Here is a 23,878-nt window from a genome sequence, read left to right on the forward strand (position 1 = left end):
CTGCCTCGACGACTATGGCAGTATTATCAACAGCACCTGTCTTTTTACTGAAGAAATTAGTTAACTAAAATATCTGCTTACCTAAGTAATTTATTTTTTCAATTATGCCCAGCTCACTCTTGATGATACAATATATGAGGCCTGAGGCAACTGCCTCTTCTGCCTAATGGTAAGCCAACCACTGCACAAAAGGGCTCCACTGTTGACCATGAAGGAGATCAGAGTTGTTCAGAAGACTGTGATTATATCAGAACTTGCTGTCTGTGTTTAAATGTGTATTTAAAATAGGTACAAACATTAACACAAAGTACTAATTATGCCTGATGTTCTCTTTATAATAGTTGCATCACTTGTAGCGTTGCAGTTGTTTGTCAGTGTATCCTTGCAAGAAAAGACAACACAATTTCAAAAGCTCACACAGATGTCAAGTGTACAGAGCAAGTCTCGTAGTAACATCATTGACAAATGGCTTCGAAATCGTGTTGAGTCATTCTGGTAGTGGAATAGGATTGGTTAACCATTTCCTGTTGCTATGCACAAGCACTTGTAATGAAATAGCTACATTATAGAAGAGTGGCTAAGGTACATTTTCAATGATCAAGTATGAATTGAATCTTCCCATCTGTCATAACAGCCTCTGGGTTGAGGTAAGCTACTCTTTTCTCCTGAGATCAATGGTTCCGTCCCCCCACTGTTTAATTTAGGGAATTGGACAACCTGCTGTCAACAGAGGTAGATGTTGAAGTACCAAGAACCACAGCGAGTCATTTTTGTACATGTGGCAGCGGAAGAGCTCACCTCCTTCTTGGAATTTCATTATGTCAAAATGGCCCTCTCCTCTGTTCTCCTCAGTTCTCAACACTAGGTGGTGATGAGTTTACAGAATATTACGTCCTACTGTGGAGCCAAATGGACATATTCATATTGCACCTATTGTGTCTCCCTCTAGACTAACATCAAGAAGCTCAATTTAGTTCAGAATTTGATATCTCACAATACTAGCCTAAATGCTGTCACTTGTATATTGCTAAACAACGAGGAGGTATTGCTCCTATCATTCTAGGCTTTCGAGACATTTTGGTGGAAAGCTGAGCAAGGAGTAAAATCATTGATGTGTAATAATGTGATTGTGTTTTTGTATGTGATTGACTCTACATACAGTAATGAGAGAAGATTGATAGGGGTCCTCACAGTACTTGGAGGGGAAATATTCAATGTGCCATTGGATGAGCGGATACATGAGACGAGGCTTCAGTTCATGTCAGGAGAAAGTTGACAATGGTAGTGGAGTGGAATAGTCATCACCTCTTAATAAGGGAACAGGAGGGGACTTAGCTGGAAATACAAATAGCAGATACATTCCATTACAGCTGCACCATCATAGGTTTGGACAACGAGTTTCTCTATGAAGTTAAACTCAGACATCTCAAAATTCATAAAGTCAAACACAGACTGCGCATCTCGCCCACTTGACACATCAAAGTGGCCCAAGAAACGTTCCTGAATAAATCACTGATCATCAACATACCTGACAATAACAACTGCAAGCAGACTGGTGGCACCGTTGGTTCCAGAGCAGTGGGGTAATTTTTAATAGTTGATCAGACTGAAAAATCGTCTTGTTTTCATCCGATACAGCATGTCAGATTTCTAATGTTTAGGTGTAGCCTAGGCTGCTGCAACATTTATGTCATGAGTTTTTGCTTGTGTATGTCCGGAGTGATTGTGTTATCTTTGCTAAATAAATAACGGAGGAACGTGGAAAGCCTACCTGAGCACACGCAAAATAAATGCGCCGCGTCAACCTCTCTCGTTAATATAACTTTAATGGATGAGGCGATGGAAGCTATCTAATCATTCGGAATTGTTTTCAACATCCCAGTAAAGCATCATAATGTGCAATTACCTCTGCAAGCTCCTTGTAGTTGCCCTTGTTAACAGAACTTTCCCTCTCGCCGTGTCCTCCTAAAAGCATTTATTGCATGCCCCCCTTTGTTTTTTCATTTAGCTAGTTTTTAAGGTCACTGCACCCCCTTCGACTCAGACTTTCCAAAAACCAGGCAAGGCCAGCAACACAGGCGGCCTGGTGAAAGGCAAAAGTTAGTATAGAACACCCTCATCTTTTAATCTGTCTTCATGAAACTGATCTCAGGCAGAGGTCGACACTCACTTTTAATTCGCACCTTTTCCGTGCATCCCAGAGAATGAAAGGGGTTCTTCAACAAAATGTCCACAACATTTCGGCAGTGTTGGCCATTCTAACATTCAGCCGGAGAAAATTGCACACTTGTGCTGGTAGCTAGCTAGCTACTGAAGTTTGCAAGCAAATTTAAATAAATTGCACTAACTGAACACGGACGTGGTCATAATTACCATGTATATCTATGGAAGGGGGTGACGCGTACGAGCATCCTAGGTTTTGTATTGAAGTCAATGTAGCCAGAGGATGACGGAAGCTAGCTGTCCACCGGCTACACCATGGTGCTAACCCAGACAGTGCTGTCGACCTTCATTGCAAAACAGTGTATTTTAATACATTATTTGGTGACATATGAATATATTTAGTATAGTTTTATCTAAAGAGGATAACTTTTTAAATGTTTCACTATTTTTATGAAATTTCACTGAGAAGAAACATCCTCCCCTTCCTCTGGGGAGCTGCCACTGCTACACAACCATTTTTTGATATCAAGAAAAATTACAATCAATCATATCCTTACAGTACAATTTACAGTATATTGGTTGAGGATTAAAGATCTGTATGTATCACCTGTTGCCTCTAACTGTGGCTCTGAAGATGGACAGACAGACAGACTGACATGTAACCAGGGCAGAACCACAGGCGTTATGCACAGGGGCACATGCCTCCTCAGATTTATCCTGTTTAGTAATAATAATGAAGTTGGCTTGAAAGGGAGATACCTAGTCAGTTGTACAACTGAATGCCTTCAACTGAAGTGTGTCTTCTGCATTTAACCCAACCCCTATGAATCAGAGAGGTGCAGGGGGCTGCCATAATAAACATCCAACAACATTAACAGTGGGTTAACTGCCTGGCTCAGGGGCAGAACGACAGTTTTTTACCTGGTCAGCTCAGGGATTCGATCCAGCAACCGGCCCAATGCTCTAACCACTAGGCTACCTGCCGCCCCGTAGCCTAGTGGTTAGACACTTTAGCTAGCCCAGATAGGTTCCTAATCTCCCAACCTCATAACTAAAGCTATCAATCAAGTTTAAAGTAGTGAGTTTGTCTAACTATCTCAGCTGGCATATGCCTTCTGGCAAGGCTGGTAGACTTTAGAAAAACAAGCAATAACTAAATATACTGAATAAGACTCACATTAATTTCAATATTTTACCCAGATTTTAACAGAAATGCAGAGAAGCATATTTAGTTTCTTTAAAAAAAGAACCAGCAAGATACAGACAGCTCAAGAAGGTATGCTTAGATATGCATACCTGTAGAATTAAGCATAATCATTATTACACCCTCAGTCGAGAGGCTTCCCTCTGGCCGGCTCTTCAGAATGCCCATGGCCAAGAACAACTGGTTCAAACATTCATTCGTTCCTTGTGCTGTTGGACAACTAAATGCAAAGTAAATTGTATCGATATATGTACTTATCTATCTAGTGCAGTTGGGACAGTGGTCGTTTGCGACTGATTGTATTAATGTCCTCTATGTTGTTAGTGCATGCAACATGATGGACTGACTGGTTTAATGTGTGAGAGTGTACGTGATTATTTTAATGAAGGTGATGCCAAAGAAAAATGTCCATCCTGGATGGACAATAAAGTTTTATTCTATTCTATTGTATAGAACAAAACCCTTATTGTGTCTATTCATTATTGCATCTGAGAAACAACACCAGAGGCAGATAAGCATCTTTAGTGACAACTATATAGAAACTGCATTGTCTGTAAAGGCTAGGCTACTGTTGGGTTGACTAGTCTCATTATTGCAATTATGAATCAATGTTAAATAAAGATGATAATTTGAAGAAATGACAAAGTCTCTCTCAGTATGAATTTCTACAACGCAGGGCAACAGGTAGCTTAGTGGTTAAGAGTGTTGAGCCAGTAAACGAAAGGTTGCTGGTTTGAATCCCTGAGCCAACTAGGTGAAACATTTGTCAATGTGTGGTTTAGCAAGGCACTTATCCCTAATTGCTCTGGATAAGAGCATCTGCTAAATTACAAATATGAAGAAAAAATGTACAAAATTAACATCAGTAAAAATGTAAACTTCTTTTATGCTCATGAGTAAACACACAATTCTTCAATTCACACAAGGTTAACCTCTGAACCCTCAGTGAAAATTATAATTCTAGAGGAACATTCTTGTCATTCTTGCTTTTATCCCTCTTAGGCCCTAATTTAACCAGACTTTGCTTTGCTATGCTGTCTCTGCACAGCTTCTGCTTCATGGTAGCTCTCTAACCTTTGATGAGAAAGATAATTCATTCATACAGCTCCTAGATAATTAACTAGGTGCAATGTACACAACTCAAGTTGTATGTGTTCTGCTTTGAATTGTCATTTTCAATAAATCAAATGCTTTGGCTTTCAGCGTTAATCCTTTTCTCAAATGACAGGCAGTGAATCTGGTCTCTGTATATCAATATAGCAGTGGGATATCTGAACGCTAGTACATAAGTGCAATTCATGTATTGTTTAGTTTTGTGTTGTGTTGTGTAGTGGCTTTGCTGGCATGCATTCCCCAACATTTTTTTGTTTCTCCCAACAAGATTTACAAAAATCGCCACTGGATTTGACTATAGCTGCCTACAGCTGTAGGATCTTAATTTAACCACCCTGTTTTTGCAGGAAATGTCCAGCACAGCAGGAAATGCAACCTTCTACTGTATTCGAGGTTAAAAAAGGCTTATAAAGTTTGTAATTTCCACTTAAAAATGTCAGACTTGATTTGTCCTAACTAAAACTTTATCAACCCCTACATAAATGTCCATTAATTATAATCCATACAATAATTCACACTTCCTGTTGTTGTAGGATTGTTTTCCTACTGTGAAACTGGTCAAATTAAGATCCTTTATCTGTACCCAATAATAAGTTCCTTGTGGAACCTTGGCTGTATAAGTGCTCATCTAGACCACTTGTGTTCACAGATGATTGTGGTCCACTTACGTGTTGAGCAGAGTGGTCTGTGTATGTCCATGTTTCTGGAGCCCCACTCTGAATTAAGGCAAAATGAAAGGTTGACTCAGCTAATCCAGGGTTTTCCGTGGTCTTTTCTCTCATCCTCTCACTGTTCTACATTGTTAGGCCAATATGGGATCTGGAAGATAGAGGGTTCAGGTCAGGAACATTCAGACATGTTGAGTTTACACCTGGAAACTTTTTCTGCTAAATAGCACATGATACATTACAGGTATTCCTAATAATCCTAAATAGTAAGCTTTGTCCAAGCCAGAACAACACATAGGGACAGGAGCTGCTCAACCCCAATCCATTTCCTTAATGCAGAGTGCCAAGCAGAGAGGCATGAGGTTCAATCCCTGGTATGACTTGAACAGGGATGGAACCCCCAATCTTCCTATCTCAGTGCAGACACTCTAACCACAAGGCCACTGTGTTGGTTTAGTCATTTTTGACTGAATTCAGAATATTTATGGATACCATTAGTTTATCACCCTGATTATTGTGAGGATCATCCCATAATAGTCTCTTATTAATGGTTACTTAGAAGTTTACTCTTAAAATAAGTGTTTGGCGGTAAAAGGTTCATTTGAATCAGATTACAGTCAGCTCTCTATCAGGAGCAGTAAAGAGAGCCATGACCATGGAGATGAGCTGTGAAGGACATGACTTGTTTGCATTATGATAATCAACTCTTAGATAAAACATCCTTAGAGTGCCCTCAGGACTCTTCGCTCATCATCAACAACTCTCGTCCCCGAGTCAATTAAACAGTGGCAAAAATAAAACTCAACACTAGTATAATCAGGAACCCCAGTCACCCTCGGCATGAATCAAGCAAATCCTGCAGTCTGGCAGAGAGTACTGTAGTATTAAAGCTAGAATCCTTAATGGAAACAATAACAAAGTGGCCACCTTGCCTGTGTTTTGGTAAAAATCTGAGGGATGGGCTTAGAGAAATGTAACCGCTTTCAAATGTATAGACAGAGCTATGAATGCAAGGATGCATGATATCAAAATGATAGTTTTGGGCTCTATTCAATTTGTATTGCTGAAGCATTACAGATTGCGCAATATAAATGTAAAGGTCATTTCCGATTGTGCCGACATATGCAGTGTTTACCGTGAATGCTGTCACCGCTAACGCAGGAACATCGCCTAAATTTCAATCATTCTGTAACACTGAATTTCCACAGATAGGGTTGAAAAGAGGAGCCCTTAAAGGTCCAATGCAGCCATTTTTATCTCAATTTAAATAATTTATTGGTTACAATTAAATACCTTACTGTGATTGTTTCCTTTGAACATTTTAATTGAAAACAAAAATAGCTTCTAAGCAAATGGCAAATTCTCAAGCAAGAATTTTGCTAGGTGATGTCACCAGGCAGGTCAAAACTCCATCTCAGCAAAACAGGCAGAGATTTCAGGTGGTCTTTTCAAACAGCACTTACACTTAAAGTTTACACTTTCTACAATTTCACAGTATTATTCCAACCTCATAGTGTGGAAATATGTATAAAACATAGGGGGGAAATATTTCTGCACTAGGCCTTTAACCATGTTTTGAGGCTATATAGTGTTTGTTCGTTTGTAAACAATGTAAAACAAACCTGTATTTTGGGGTTCTGATGGGGTAGGACAGTTGAACTAAACTCATGATGTCACGCCCTGACCTTAGATATCCCTGTTTTTCTATAAATTTTGTTTAGGTCAGGTTGGGACTAGGGTGGGTACTCTAGTTTTTGTACATTCTATGTTTTGTATTTCTATGTTGGCCTGATATGGTTCCCAATCAGAGACAGCTGTTTATCGTTGTCTCTGATTGGGGATCATATTTAGGCAGCCCTTTCCTCACTTTCTGGTGTGGGATCTTGTCTACATTGAGTTGCCTGAGTGCATACCAGTAGCGGCACGGTTCTTTATTGTTCTTTATTGTTTTGTTTTGTTTTGTTTTGTTTTGGTGAGTTTCTCTTTCATTAAAATTATGTGGAACTCAACGTACGTTGCGCCTTGGTCTCATCATTACGACGAATGTGACACGAGGCATTTATAAGTTATATTCTTTAAGCATCATTGGGTATATATCATTAATTTCAAGTCCAAAAATGGATGTAGCCACTAAGGATTACATCTTTACGACCCAGACCACCAGGCTCAGAGATAGTTTCTATGTACAGGCAGTGCGGATAATTTTGCTAGGCCCCATCTTCCGGTGTACAAAATAAAATAATCTATCTGGTACTACGGGTAAAGGGCTTATATAGTGGAGGGAGAGAAGGGTGTGTTTCATAGTTTATAACCCATGTCTCTTCACAGGGGCGGGCCACTGATTGAGCAGAGCTCTAACCTTATGAAAACCCAATTCTCTCATTTGGAAGCTAAAATTACATTTAATCTTTTCGCAAATAGTGTCATATTCAAACATTTAAATTCCAAAACAATTCCATGTGAATCTGATAACTAGAATGTGTAGACTTTCCCAGATACAGTTTGTCGTCCTGTCATCAGTCATAATGTCTCAGATGACAACCGAACTGACATCATATTCATTAAGTACCAACACATATTTTCAACTGGTTCTATTACCAAAATATGGTTCCTTTCCCAAACTCTCTATGTTTAACAAAGGCTATTCAAGAGTCCTTCAGAAGAGTCAAGAGAGAGAGAGGAGAAAGGTATTTATGGGGGGGTCATAAACCTTACCCACAGGCCAATGTCTGAAAGTTCCCCCATGTTGGGTTCAATCTTGCGATTAACCTGCATGTTGCAAACCAACATAAAAATGACCGTTGGTTGTCCTGGTTGTGGACCATCGTTGTGGTCCCTATCTGGTGGTCGACCCGGGTAGGGTTTCTGCGAATAAAGAGGTACGCTCCATGGTTGGGCAGCAGATGTCCAGTTGGTGATCGCTGTTGCAGTCCCCCCTCTGGTGGTCGACCTGGGTAGGGTGTCTGCAAATGACGAAGTCCGCTCCATGGATCGGCAGCGGATGTCCGGATTGGGATCGCCGTTACGGACCCGTCGTCTGGTCGTCCAGACTGGAAGATCTGGGCAGTAACTTAGGCAGATGTTAACAACGCACACACACTCATGAAATATATCATTACATTTCCTCCCAAATGAGCGGAATTGTGGCACTAACTGATGGTTGTATGGGGGAGTTGTTTATGGCTCTATCACTTTCTATGTGCCGAAGAAAATGAATGAAAGCATAAATCAAACAAAATATAGTTATGACACCTTAATCATCTAATTGGACTGTATTCTATCTATGTCCATGGTCTTGTCAAAATGACCCTATCATGGCATTGTCTGATGTCATATCTAGGGATTTCCTAATTTGCGGGGTGTTGCTTAGGGTACTATCCTAAGTTGATAACTATATGATAAGTCTACAGCTGTAAGACACTAGTTTTGGGCAGTCTACAGGGATGACCTATGGACTTCTGAGAAGAGAACTGGTGAGTGCTGTAGCTGTAGAGTTAAAGGCCTCAAAATAAATGTTCAACTTTACTACGGCTGGTGTTACCCACAGGCCAACGTCATGACATACTGCTTGGCTATTTAAGGTCTGTAGGAAGCCAGATCATCTCATACTTCCCTCCTCACAGAGAGTCAGTCAGAAAAACAGACAGAGAGAGACAGGCAGTTAGGTAGACAAGCAGACAGACATGGCCAGGCTGGACATGACAGAGACCTTCCATCACAACTCATTCCCTGGGCACATTCACACCCAGGACTCCCTGAACTATGCCCTCCACTTCCAGTTTCGGGACAGGGACACTGTCGTCGCCACCTACCCCAAATCAGGTGAGACAGGACAGCTCTGTCACACCACTGCTCGGTGTCACAACACATTAGACATGCTGCAACACTAGCCAACTGCAGGACTTTTTCCTCTTTCACACTTTGCAGTTGAAGCAAACGGTCAGGGCTTTAATAACTGTATATGCACAGACTCCAGTAGGTTATTGTATTGTTACTGTTGGTTTAACTTGTCAATGATTAATTGCTTTCAAGATCCACTTCTCTCAGACCATCTGTCTTTGTGGAATTAGTGGTTTAGGGAGGGATTCAATGAAGACAGGGGTATTAGGTGTACAGTTCTCTCTCTTTAACTCTTCTTTCTTTCCCTGAAAAACAGAGGGGACCCACAACTCTCCAAAAATGTGCCCAACTGGGCACAAGCCCCCTGGCTGGAACAGCATGACAGTGCAAAGGTGCTGGAGGCCACCCAGGGGCACCGAATCATCACCACTCACCTGCCCTACAACCTGCTGTCTTCTGCACTTCAGGGCTCCAAAGCTAAGGTAGGATGTGGTTATGTTGAAGCGACTATTCTCAAAGCTGTGAGACATTTCCTATTTTGTAAAGCAACTCTATGTAAATAATATATTTCCATCACATGGACTGGGATATTTTCAGTATTGCATCAGACAACAACATTGACGAATACGATGATTCGGTGAGCGAGTTCATTAGAACGTGCGTTGAAGATGTCATTCCCATAGCAACGATTAAAACATTCCCAAACCAGAAACCGTGGATTGATGGCAGCATTCGCATGAAACTGAAAGTGCGAACCACTGCTTTTAATCAGGGCAAGGTGACTGGAAACATGACCGAATACAAACAGTGTAACTATTCCCTCCGCAAGGCAATCAAACAAGCTAAGCGTCAGTATAGAGACAAAGTAGAATCTCAATTCAACGGCTCAGACACAAGAGGTATGTGGCAGGGTCTACAGTCAATCACGGATTACAAAAAGAAAACCAGCCCCGTCACGGACCAGGATGTCTTGCTCCCAGGCAGACTAAATAACTTTTTTGCCCGCTTTGAGGACAATACAGTGCCACTGACACGGCCCGCAACTAAAACATGCGGACTCTCCTTCACTGCAGCCGACGTGAGGAAAACATTTAAACATGTCAACCCTCGCAAGGCTGCAGGCCCAGACGGCATTCCCAGCCGCACCCTCAGAGCATGCGCAGACCAGCTGGCTGGTGTGTTTACGGACATATTCAATCAATCCCTATCCCAGTCTGTTGTTCCCACATGCTTCAAGAGGGCCACCATTGTTCCTGTTCCCAAGAAAGCTAAGGTAATTGAGCTAAACGACTACCGCCCCGTAGCACTCACTTCCGTCATCATGAAGTGCTTTGAGAGACTAGTCAAGGACCATATCACCTCCACCCTACCTGACACCCTAGACCCACTCCAATTTGCTTACCGCCCAAATAGGTCCACAGACGATGCAATCTCAACCACACTGCACACTGCCCTAACCCATCTGGACAAGAGGAATACCTATGTGAGAATGCTGTTCATCGACTACAGCTCGGCATTTAACACCATAGAGCCCTCCAAGCTCGTCATCAAGCTCGAGACCCTGGGTCTCGACCCCGCCCTGTGCAACTGGGTACTGGACTTCCTGACGGGCCGCCCCCAGGTGGTGAGGGTAGGCAACAACATCTCCACCCCGCTGATCCTCAACACTGGGGCCCCACAAGGGTGCGTTCTGAGCCCTCTCTTGTACTCCCTGTTCACCCATGACTGCGTGGCCACGCACGCCTCCAACTCAATCATCAAGTTTGCGGACGACACAACAGTGGTAGGCTTGATTACCAACAACGACGAGACGGCCTACAGGGAGGAGGTGAGGGCCCTCGGAGTGTGGTGTCAGGAAAATAACCTCACACTCAACGTCAACAAAACTAAGGAGATGATTGTGGACTTCAGGAAACAGCAGAGGGAACACCCCCCTATCCACATCGATGGAACAGTAGTGGAGAGGGTAGTAAGTTTTAAGTTCCTCGGCGTACACATCACAGACAAACTGAATTGGTCCACCCACACAGACAGCATCGTGAAGAAGGCACAGCAGCGCCTCTTCAACCTCAGGAGGCTGAAGAAATTCGGCTTGTCACCAAAAGCACTCACAAACTTCTACAGATGCACAATCGAGAGCATCCTGGCGGGCTGTATCACCGCCTGGTACGGCAACTGCTCCGCCCACAACCGTAAGGCTCTCCAGAGGGTAGTGAGGTCTGCACAACGCATCACCGGGGGCAAACTACCTGCACTCCAGGACACCTACACCACCCGATGTCACAGGAAGGCCATAAAGATCATCAAGGACAACAACCACCCGAGCCACTGCCTGTTCACCCCACTATCATCCAGAAGGCGAGGTCAGTACAGGTGCATCAAAGCTGGGACCGAGAGACTGAAAAACAGCTTCTATCTCAAGGCCATCAGACTGTTAAACAGCCACCACTAACATTGAGTGGCTGCTGCCAACACACTGACTCAACTCCAGCCACTTTAATAATGGCAATTGATGGGAAATGATGTAAAATATATCACTAGCCACTTTAAACAATGCTACCTAATATAATGTTTACATACCCTACATTATTCATCTCATATGTATACGTATATACTGTACTCTATATCATCTACTGCATCCTTATGTAATACATGTATCACTAGCCACTTTAACTATGCCACTTTGTTTACATACTCATCTCATATGTATATACTGCACTCAATACCATCTACTGTATCTTGCCTATGCCGCTCTGTACCATCACTCATTCATATATCTTTATGTACATATTCTTTATCCCCTTACACTTGTGTCTATAAGGTAGTAGTTTTGGAATTGTTAGCTAGATTACTTGTTGGTTATTACTACATTGTCAGAACTCGAAGCACAAGCATTTCGCTACACTCGCATTAACATCTGCTAACCATGTGTATGTGACAAATAAAATTTGATTTGATTTGATATTGATAGTTAGTGACACTACCCTTTTTGCAGTGAGTTATGGGTCCTGGTTCGATCATGTGAAAGGCTGGACGAGTCAAGCAGGAGTCTTGGCAAATGGTCTTTATATCTCTTATGAGGAGATGTGGCTGGTAGGATAACTCTTGTCTATCACTGTCTGATATGTATTGTTGTTGTCATCAATTGCAAACATCCCATTACATTCTCTCTTCCTCATTGCAGTTGAGTCACCCCTAACCATATTGTAGACGTGTGTCACGCCCTGGTCAAAGTATTTTGTGTTTATCTTTATGTATTTGGTCAGGCCAGGGTGTGGCATGGGGTTTTTGTAATTGTGGTGTGTTTGTCTTGGGGTTTTGGTGGTGGTATTGGGATTGTAGCTTAGTGGGTTGTCTAGCAAGGTCTATGGCTGTCTGGAGTGGTTCTCAATCAGAGGCAGGTGCTTATCGTTGTCTCTGATTGGGAACCATATTTAGGCAGCCATATTCTTTGAGTTTGTCGTGGGTGATTGTCCTTAGTGTCTTACTTGTACTCTCTGTTAGTTTGCACTAGATAGGCTGTTTTCGGTTTTCATTACGTTTATTGTTTTGTAGTGTTTAGTGTTTAGTCGTGTTTAGTGTTTAGTCGTGTTTACGTTTTGTTTAATAAATATGGATCGCAATCGACACGCTGCAGTTTGGTCCGACTCTCCTTCATCACCACTAGAAAACCGTTACAGAATCACCCACCACCAACGGACCAAGCAGCGTGTTAACAGGCAGGAACCACAGGAGAGGCAACAGAGGCAGCAGCAGCAGGAGCAGCAGCAGCTGCAGTGGGAGAGGCTGCACCACCTGGAAATGGACATGGGAGGAAGAACTGGACGGTAAAGGACCCTGGGCTCAGCCTGGAGAATATCGCCGCCCCAAGGAAGAACTGGAGGCGGCGAAAGCTGAGAGGCGCAGATATGAGGAGGCAGCACGGCGTAGCGGATGGAAGCCTGAGAATCAGCCCCAAAAATTTCTTGGGGGGCTCAGGGAGAGTGTGGCAGAGTCAGGAGTCAGACCTGAGCCAACTCTCCCTGTTTATCGTGAGGAGCCAAGGAGGAGACCAGAACCAGAGACTGTGAAGGAGTTAATGGGGAAATTGGAGGAGAGAGAAATGAGGGAGTTGCTGTGTTGGTGCTTTTTGCATGGAATTCGCCCGACGGAACGTGTTGGGGATTTGATGGCACCTGGGTTAGCGCTCCATACTCGTCCTGAGGTGCGTGTTAGTCGGCTGGTGAAGTTGGTGCCAGCCTCACGCACCAGGCCTCCTGTGCACATCCCTAGCCTTGCACATCCTGTGCCAACACTGCTCTCAAGATCTCCAGTACGCCTTCACGGTCTAGCCCATCCTGTGCCACCTCCACACTCCAGTCCTCCGGTAGCAGCTCCCCGCTCCAGGCTTCCTGTGCGTGTCCTCGATCCAGTACCACCAGTTCCAGCACCATGCACCAGGCCTTCAGTGTGCCTCGCCTGTTCAGCGCAGCCAGCGCTTTTCTCCTCTCCTGCGCTGCTGGAGTCTCCCGCCTGTTTAGCGCAGCCAGAGCTTTTCTCCTCTACAGCGCTGCCGGATCCTCCCGCCTGTTCAGCGCAGCCAGAGCCTTCCTCCTCTACAGCGCTGCCGGAGCCTCCCGCCTGTTTAGCGCAGCCAGAGCCTTTCTCCTCTCCTACGCTGCCGGAGTCTCCCGCCTGTTCAGCGCAGCCAGAGCTGCCAGCCTGCATGGAGCAGCCAGAGCTGTCAGTCCGCATAGAGCAGCCAGAGCTGTCAGTCTGCATGGAGCAGCCAGAGCTGTCAGTCTGCATGGAGGAGCCAGAGATGTCAGTCTGCATGGAGCAGCCAGAGATGTCAGTCTGCATGGAGCAGCCAGAGCTGTCAGTCTGCATGGAGCAGCCAGAGCTGTCAGTCTGCATGGAGCAGCCAGAGCTGCCAGTCTGCAAGGAGCAGCCAGAGATGTCAGTCTGCATGGAGCAGCCAGAGCTGTCAGTCTGCATGGAGCAGCCAGAACTGCCAGTCTGCATGAAGCAGCCAGTCTGCATGGAGCAGCCAGAGCTGTCAGTCTGCATGGAGCAGCCAGAGCTGCCAGTCTGCATGGAGCAGCCAGAGCTGCCAGTCTGCATGAAGCAGCCAGAGCTGTCAGTCTGCATGGAGCAGCCAGAGCTGCCAGTCTGCATGGAGCTGCCAGTCTGCAAGGAGCAGCCAGAGCTGTCAGTCTACATGAAGCAGCCCGAGCTGCCAGTCTGCATGAAGCAGCCAGTCTACATGGAGCAGCCAGAGCTACCAGTCTGCATGAAGCAGCCAGAGCTGTCAGTCTGCATGGAACAGTCAGAGCTGTCAGTCTGCATGGAGCAGCCAGAGCTGTCAGTCTACATGAAGCAGCCCGAGCTGCCAGTCTGCATGAAGCAGTCAGTCTACATGGAGCAGCCAGAGCTGTCAGTCCGCATGGAGCAGCCAGAGCTGTCAGTCTACATGAAGCAGCCCGAGCTGCCAGTCTGCATGAAGCAGCCAGTCTACATGGAGCAGCCAGAGCTGTCAGTCTACATGAAGCAGCCCGAGCTGCCAGTCTGCATGAAGCAGCCAGTCTGCATGGAGCTGCCAGTCTGCATGGAGCTGCCAGTCTGCATGGAGCTGCCAGTCTGCAAGGAGCTGTCAGTCTGCACGGAGCTGTCAGTCTGCACGGAGCTGTCAGTCTGTAAGGAGCTGCCAGTCTGCAAGGAGCTGCCAGTCAGCACGGAGCCGCCAGAGCGGTCAGTCTGTAAGAAGCCGCCAGAGCTGTCAGCCTATATGGAGCAGCTAGTGCCGCCAGTCTGCCCAGCGCCGCCAGTGCCCCCAGTCTGCCCAGCGCCGCCAGTCTGCCCAGCGCCGCCAGATCTGCCAGTCAGCCAGACTCTTCCAGATCTGCCAGTCAGCCAGACTCTTCCAGATCTGCCAGTCAACCAGACTCTTCCAGATCTGCCAGTCAACCAGACTCTTCCAGATCTGCCAGTCAACCAGACTCTTCCAGGTCTGCCAGTCAACCAGACTCTTCCAGATCTGCCAGTCAACCAGACTCTTCCAGATCTGCCAGTCAGCCAGGATCTGCCAGTCAGCCAGGATCTGCCAGTCAGCCAGGATCTGCTGAAACCACCAGCCAGCCAGGAGCTGGTAGATCTATCTACCTGCCTGAGCTTCCTCTCACTCCTGAGCTTTCTCTCACTCCTGAGCTTCCTCTCACTCCTGAGCTTCCTCTCACTCCTGAGCTTTCTCTCACTCCCGAGCTTCCCCTCAGTCCCGAGCTGCCTCGGTCCCGAGCTGTCCTTCAGTCCCGATCTGCTCCTCAGTCCAGTGGGGTTCTGGGTGGGGACTACTAGGCCATGGTCGGCGGCGAGGTGGACTATCCAGGGACGAAGGGAGAGGGGACTAAGACATTAAAGGAGTGGGGTCCACGTCCCGCGCCGGAGCCGCCACCATGGACAGACGCCCACCCGGACCCTCCCTATTGTTTTGAGGTGCGTTCGGGAGTCCGCACCTTAGGGGGGTTCTGTCACGCCCTGGTCAAAGTATTTTGTGTTTATCTTTATGTATTTGGTCAGGCCAGGGTGTGGCATGGGGTTTTTGTAATTGTGGTGTGTTTGTCTTGGGGTTTTGGTGGTGGTATTGGGATTGTAGCTTAGTGGGTTGTCTAGCAAGGTCTATGGCTGTCTGGGTGGTTCTCAATCAGAGGCAGGTGCTTATCGTTGTCTCTGATTGGGAACCATATTTAGGCAGCCATATTCTTTGAGTTTGTCGTGGGTGATTGTCCTTAGTGTCTTACTTGTACTCTCTGTTAGTTTGCACTAGATAGGCTGTTTTCGGTTTTCATTACGTTTATTGTTTTGTAGTGTTTAGTGTTTAGTCGTGTTTAGTGTTTAGTCGTGTTTACGTTTTGTTTAATAAATATGGATCGCAATCGACACGCTGCAGTTTGGTCCGACTCTCCTTCATCACCACTAGAAAACCGTTACAACGTGTCCATTTAAGCGCATCAGAACACAACACTTTTATTACAGTCTCATGGTTCTCTGAGGTTGTGTAACTACAGAAATAGGCTATCCTTCAGACATGAAAATATTAGTCATAGATTATAAATAGACCTTTGTGAGATGCTATTTTAAGTGACATTGTGAAATACTACGTGAACATAACATGGCTTTGTTGCAAAATAGGAAGCCGACTCTAGATTTAATTTTGGATTGGAGATGTTTAATATGAGTCTGGAAGGAGAGTTTACAGTCTAGCCAGACACCTAGAATATCTGGACAACTGTAAATACCTAAGTCAGAAACGTCCAGAGTAGTGATGCTAGGTGGACGGCGGGTGCGGGGCAGCGATCGGTTGAAAATCATGCATTTAGATATACTAGTGATTTAAGAGCAGTTGGAGGCCACGGAAGGAGTGTTGTATGGCATTGAAGCTCGTTTGGAGGTTTGTTAACACAGTGTCCAAAGAAGGGCACGATGTATACAGAATAGTGTCGTCTGCGTAGAGGTTGATCAGGGAATCACCTGCAGCAAGAGCGACATTGTGGTACCCCCATAGAGACTGACAGGGGTCCGGACAACAGGCCCTCCGATTTGACACACTGAACTCTATCTGAGAAGTAGTTGGTGAACCAGGTGAGGCAGTCATTTGAGAAACCAAGGCTGTTGAGTCTGCCGATTAAGAATACAGTGATTGAATACAGTGATTGAGTCAAAACCCTTGGCCAGGTCGATGAAGACAGCTGCACAGTACTGTCTTTTATCGATGGCGGTTATGATATAGTTTAGTACCTTGAGCGTGGTTGAGGTGCACCCGTGACCAGCTCGGAAACCGTATTGCACAGCGGAGAAGGTACGGTGGGATTCGAAATGGTCAGTGATCTGTTTGTTGATTTGGCTTTCAAAGACTTTAGAAAGGCAGGCCAGGATGGATATAGGTCTATAACAGTCTAGAGTGTCACCCACTTTGAAGAGGGGGATGGCCGCGGCAGCTTTCCAATCTTTAGGGATCTCGGACAATACGAAAGAGGTTGAACAGACTGGTAATAGGGGTTGCAACAATGGTGGTGGATAGTTTTAGAAAGAGAGGGTCCAGATTGTCTAGCCTAGGTCCAGGTTTTGCAGCTCTTTCAGAACATCTGCTATCTGGATTTGGGCGAAGGAGAAATTGCGGAGGTTTGGGCAAGTAGCTGCGGGGGGTGTGGAGCTGTTGGCCAGGCTGTGGTAGCCATGAGGAAAGCATGGCCAGCCGTAGAGAAATCCTTCTTGAAATTCTCGATTATCGTGGATTTTTCAGTGGTGAAAAAGCTAGCCTTTGCTTTCCTAACTGACTGCGTGTATTGGTTCCTGACTTCCCTGAAAAGTTGCATATCGCAGGGACTATTCGATGCTAGTGCAGTCTGCCACAGGATGTTTTTGTGCTGGTCGTGGGCAGTCAGGTCAGAAGTGTTTTAGGAAGTGTTTGACAGTGATGAGGGGTGGTCGTTTGACAGCGGACGCAGGCAATGAGGCAGTGATCGCTGAGATCCTGATTGAAAACAGCAGAGCTGTATTTGGAGGGCAAGTTGGTCAGGATAATATCTATGAGGGTGCCCGTATTTAAGGATTTGGGGTTGTACCTGGTGGGTTCCTTGACAATTTGTGTGAGATTGAGGGAATCTCGTTTATATTGTAGGACTGCCTGGAGTGTTAAGCATATCCCAGTTTAGGTCACCTAACAGAACGAACTCTGAAGATAGAGTTCAATTCACACATATGGCACAGCTGGGAGCTGAGGGTGGTCTATAACAGGCAGCAACAGTGAGATACTTATTTCTGGAAAGATTGTTAACAATTAGAAGCTCAAACTGTTTGGGCATAGACATGGAAAGTATGACATAACTTTGCAGGCTATCTCTGCAGTAGATTGCAACTTCTCCCCCTTTGGCAGTTCTATCTTGACGGAAAATGTAGTAGTTGGGGATGGAAATCTCAGAATTGTTGGTGGCCTTCCTAAGCCAGGATTCAGACACGGCAAGAACATCAGGGTTGGCAGAGTGTGCTAAAGCAGTGAGTAAAACAAACTTAGGGAGGAGGCTTCTGATGTTAACATGCTTGAAACAAAGGCTTTTGCAGGTTACTGAAGTCATCAAATGAGAGCCCATGGGGACACACAGAGCCTGGGTTAACCTCCACATCACCCGAGGAACAAAGGAGGATTAAGGATACGGCTAAAGGCTATCAAAACTGGTCGTCTAGTGCGTTGGGGACAGAGAATAAAAGGAGCAGATTTCTGGGCATGGTAGGATAGATTCAGGGTATAATGTACAGACGGGTATGGTAGGGTGAGGGTACAGTGGAGATAAACCTAGGCATTGAGTGACGATAAGAGAGGTTGCATCTCTGGATGCACTAGTTATGCTGGGTGAAGACACCGCATGTGTGGGTGGTGGGACAAAACAGTTATCTGAGGCATGTTGAGTGGGACTAGGGGCTTCGCAGTGAACTAAAACAATGAAAAATATCCTAAACAGAGACCTAAAGCGAGGCATAAAGCAATCACAGGTGTTTATTGGGAGAGCTAGCAAAGACAACAACGAGTAAGACAACAACAGCTAATCAGCTAAGACAACAACAACAGGTAAAAAGGCGATGAATGGGCAGAGAGGGTCAGTTAACTACACACAGGTCCTGAGTTCGAGTCTGGAGCTGACAGATAAACAAAATGGAGTACTGTGATTAATGAACAGTCCAGCAGGCATCAGCTATGTAGCCAAGTGATCACAGGGTTCAGTTAACAGCAATAGATGAAATAGGGAAGCCACTAGGTAGTCGTTACTACACAGTGTTGAAAAAATATATATACTTTACTAAAGTTAGCAGGCCAGGGCTAGTAGAAGCGTCTACTCCGACATCCGGCAAAGGTCAGTTGGGGGCACAGCGGATGGAATTACGTCGGTAGACCAGTCATGATGGAACAGCGGGGTTCCATGTTGACAAAAAGTCCAGGCCAGTTGCAAATAGGTATTGTCACTGGAGTAATTTCGTTTGCTAGCCGGGAGATGCGCCCAGCTCTAGGCTAACTGATGCTAGCTTCGGGACAAGGGCGTTAGCCACTATAGCCACTCGGTAGAAGCTAGATAGCAGCGATGATCCGAAGGTCGAGAGCTAATGGATGGAATCCGGTAGTGTAGTGAATTCTAGTCGTGTTAGTGAAGAGTCCGGGAGGCATCAGCTGTGTGGCCAAGTAATCATAGGGTCCACTGAGCAGGCCGGGAGATGGGCCTGGCTCAAGACTAGCTTCGGGGCTGGGCCACTCGGTGGCAGCTAGCTAGCTGCGATGATCTGGAGTAATGGTCCAGGGCTTACGGCAGGAATCCGGCATTGTCGTGGAGGAAAAAAACTGTCCGATTTGCTCAGGGTTGATAACGCGCTGTGCAGGCTGGAAAGTAATTATCCAGGCTAAAAGAGTCTGGTGTCTGTGCTAAAGGTAAAGGCCGCTTGCAAGTAGCTAACAATGACTAAATTGCTAATTAGCTGTTTAGCAGCTGATTGAGGTTCTGGCTATAAGGTCTAAAAATAGCAGATCTGTATCACATTGGGTGAGGTGGGTTGCGGAAGATAAATTTAATTTTAAAAAATGGAAAAAGATATTGAAAATATTTGGAAATATATACAAAAAAGACGAAAAATAAAATATGTACACAGGAGAACGACAAACAATGTCTGCATTGCTACGCCATCTTGGAGTTCCAGCCAACCAACTGTATCCAACCTAATGAGCGTTTGGTCTTAGTTTGCCACAAATGTTGTTGATAGACTAGAAATAGAGGATCAATTCAGCCTTTTGTGAAAACCACCCTCTTTGTCCATATCTATAATAAGAGCATTGACTTTCCTCAGGACCTGCAAGGCTCGATGGAGAGGATCAGCTCTTTCCTGCAGTGCCCCCTGGTGGGCGAGGAGTTAACCAACGCCCTGAGACACTTTAGCTTCAGCAGCACGAGCGATAACGCCATGGTGAACTACACTCAGATCCCAAAGGAAATCATTGACCACAGCAAAAGCAAATTCATGAGGAAAGGTGAGGCTCCCTTGTTCAACAGGAGTACAATCCTGACTAGAGTTGTGTGTCAGTCAGTGTCAGAAGGATAGAACAGTACCATAGACCTCCCCTGCACTCACAGTATGGTTAGAAGTGTGTAGTAAGGATGATCCTGAAATGTCACTAAGTTTGTTTATGAAATTATTTATGAGTACAGCTGATAAGCACGTCCCTTTAAGAAAATGCACTGCAAGGTCAAATGGTGCCCCATGGATTGATGATGAGCTGAGAAATGTAATGATTCAACGTTGTGATGCCAAAAAAGTAGCAGATAAATCTGGCACTTTGTTTGATAAGCAAAGTTATTGTAAATTAAGAACTCTTGTGACCAAGCTAAACAAAGGAAACAAGAAGGGATTCTATCAGCACAACATTGATGAAGGGTGATGGGAAAAAGCTGTGGAGAACGTTGAACACTATTATGGGTAGGAATTCACACATGTCTGCCTCTTTTGTTGAATCAGAGGGTATATTTATTACAAAACCACATGACATCGCAAACTACTTTAATTCATATTTTACTGCAAAGTGGACAAGTTGAGGAATGCTATGATTCCAACTGATGGCTCCATGTCATATACCCTTATAAAATATTTTATCATGAAGGAGAGGCAATGCGGGTTCAAATTTCATCAAGTAGAAAGAGAAGAGGTAGAAAAGATGCTGTTGTCTCTTTTGGATGACAAGTCACCTGGTACAGATAAGATCTCTCGTATTTTTAATAAGTGCTTGATGTAAGGGGTGTGCCCAGAAGTTTGGAAAGAGTCAAAGGTTATTCCACTACCTAAGGATAAAAAATCTGCATTCACTGTTCCTAAAAGTTGTCCGATAAGCTTGCTGCCTGTGTTAAGTAAATTGTTGCAATTTTTTTATCTGTACAAATCAAGGATTATTTCTCATGTAATGATCTGATAACGGGTTTCCAGCTTGCATACAAAGGGCATTCTACGAGTACGGCCTTAGCACAAATGACAGATTGGTTAAAGAGTATAGATGATAGGAAGTTAGTTGGTGCAGTGTTGCTGGATTTCAGTGCTGCTTTTGAAGTAATGGTGGTCAATACCTGGTCCTATCACACTTAGAGTAATGTCCAGTTGTATGGTCATTCCCTGGTCCTTTAACACTTAGAGTAATGTCCAGTTGTATGGTCAATCCCTGGTCCTTTAACACTTAGAGTAATGTCCAGTTTTATGGTCAATCCCTGGTCCTTTAACACTTAGAGTAATGTCCAGTTGTATGGTCAATCCCTGGTCCTTTAACACTTAGAGTAATGTCCAGTTGTATGGTCAATCCCTGGTCCTTTAACACTTAGAGTAATGTCCAGTTGTATGGTCAATCCCTGGTCCTTTAACACTTAGAGTAATGTCCAGTTTTATGGTCAATCCCTGGTCCTATCACACTTAGAGTAATGTCCAGTTGTATGGTCAATCCCTGGTCCTATCACACTTAAGAGTAATGTCCAGTTGTATGGTCAATCCCTGGTCCTTTAACACTTAGAGTAATGTCCAGTTTTATGGTCAATCCCTGGTCCTATCACACTTAAGAGTAATGTCCAGTTGTATGGTCAATCCCTGGTCCTATCACACTTAGAGTAATGTCCAGTTTTATGGTCAATCCCTGGTCCTTTAACACTTAGAGTAATGTCCAGTTTTATGGTCAATCCCTGGTCCTTTAACACTTAGAGTAATGTCCAGTTGTATGGTCAATCCCTGGTCCTTTAACACTTAGAGTAATGTCCAGTTGTATGGTCAATCCATGGTCCTATCACACTTAGAGTAATGTCCAGTTGTATGGTAACCTGCAGCAAAGAAAGATATAAAACAGTTCCAAATGGCTCAAAACAGGGTTGCCAGATTCTCTTCATTGCTCTAACCGAATGAATATTATTAAAATGCATCAGAATCTCTCATGGCTTCACGTTAAAAACAAATTACTATCTAGTCTTCTGATTTTCTTTAGGAATGTTATATTTAAACATTTTAAAAACACAGTACTTTTCTGTCCAATTAGTACATACTAGCAACACACACAACCACCGAACCAGACAGACAAATTCCGCGTAGCTAAAACAAATCAAGCCATCAAATCTACAGTTTTATATAGAGCTATAGCTGAATGAAACGTTTTACCAATCCATATTTCTCAGGCAAAAAGTAAATCCACCTTCAAGAAAAAAATAAAAGAACATCTAATGCGATAGACCATATGACTGGACAGCAAATAGAAAGTATCAACTGAATGTTAAATGTGTTTCCTGTCAGGTATTTTAATTATCTGTATTGTCTACTTGTTGAATGTTTGAAGTCTTGATTGTGGTTGTTTGCAATGTCTTTTTAATTGCTGTTGGACCCCAGGAAGATTAGCTAGCGTTGTGGCGTTAGCTAATAGGAATCCTAATAAAAATTACAGTGCTGTGGAGAGATTGGCCATAATAATGGAGGCCTTGTTCTGTTTACAGGTAAAATCGGTGACTGGAGAAACACTTTCTCAGAGGAGCAGATTGGTATTTTTGACACCGTCTACAGCTACCAGATGAAAGACTGTCCCTTGACCTTCATGTGGGAGTGTCCTCCTGAGTCCTGTGGGGGAGGAGGAGGAGGACAGGCCTCTGGGGATCAGGATAGGGCCCTTATCCTCCATGATGCCGGAGATTGATGGATACGCTTCATACAAGTCCTGGAATTCTCTCACTTTTTGTGAATGTACATATAATGTACACAACCCAATATAGTAAAACTATATAATAAAATTGATATGGTAATATAACAAAAATATTGTGTGACCTATTTGTTGTAGTTGGGTTTTTCCAACTCTAAAAAAATCTAAATGTTACAGTTAACTGCAATAGCTAGATGAAGGGACACAAGGGGGACATTGACACATTGGAAAACCTCCCAGTTTGTGGCAGTGCATCAACCAGAAGGGATGATATATTAACTCCAGAAAGGCTGACGTGTACATAAAAATCTGTTGTTACATCAGTCACATAGCTTGACTCCGAACAACCTGTCAGCTCATGGGAACATGATGAGGAAGTTATGCAAACACATTAACAAAAGGTCATAATCCTCCCGATCACAGTTTATATCAATGAGTGGCAGTGTGTCAAGCTGATCCAATGAGAGGCAGTGTGTCAAGCTGATCCAATGAGTGGCAGTGTGTCAAGCTGATCCAATGAGTGGCAGTGTGTCAAGCTGATCCAATGAGTGGCAGTGTGTCAAGCTGATCCAATGAGTGGCAGTGTGTCAAGCTGATCCAATGAGTGGCAGTGTGTCAAGCTGATCCAATGAGTGGCAGTGTGTCAAGCTGATCCAATGTGTGTCCCCTCAGTAACTAATGACATCAATCTTCATCTGCTGCTCTCAGACTCCGGCTGCTTGATCAGTACTTACACGGCAAGACAAGTGGTGCTTCAGAGAGTACATACCTGGCAGGAATGTGTTTATCAGGGGAGGGGCCAGAGCTAGAGCACTGCACCTGGACACCCAGAGGGTGGCACGTGGTTGTGTTGCCAGACTGACTTCACTGTGGAGACCTGCTGCCTCCCTCATACACCATCCAAATATAACTCTGAATCTATAGTTCAGAATAGATGGATCTTTGGATGTATATACACTACATGTGGACACCTGCTCAAACATTTCATTCCAAAATCATGGGCATTAATGTTGAGTTGGTCCCCCCTTTGCTGTTATAACAGCCTCCACTCTTCTGGGAAGGCTTTCCACTAGATATTGGAACATTGCTGCAGGGACTTGCATCCATTCAGCCACAAGAGCATTCGTGAGGTCAGGCACTGATGTTGGGCGATTAAGCCTGGCTCGC

At 44.6% G+C, this 23,878-nt stretch overlaps 1 protein-coding gene across 1 annotated transcript; it reads left to right on the top strand.

The window, feature by feature from the left end:
• Positions 1-8,987: 8,987 nt before the first annotated feature.
• On the top strand, positions 8,988-22,805 carry LOC112249745 (sulfotransferase 2B1-like). The gene is made up of 4 exons (XM_024419521.2): positions 8,988-9,123; positions 9,305-9,470; positions 19,852-20,032; positions 22,512-22,805. Exons 1-4 carry the CDS (start codon positions 9,110-9,112, stop codon positions 22,706-22,708), a joined length of 558 nt encoding a protein of 185 aa, XP_024275289.2. The 5' UTR covers positions 8,988-9,109; the 3' UTR covers positions 22,709-22,805.
• Positions 22,806-23,878: the final 1,073 nt, after the last annotated feature.

The sequence above is a fragment of the Oncorhynchus tshawytscha genome, linkage group LG04, assembly GCF_018296145.1.
Source record: "Oncorhynchus tshawytscha isolate Ot180627B linkage group LG04, Otsh_v2.0, whole genome shotgun sequence".
NCBI classification, from domain to species: domain Eukaryota; kingdom Metazoa; phylum Chordata; class Actinopteri; order Salmoniformes; family Salmonidae; genus Oncorhynchus; species Oncorhynchus tshawytscha.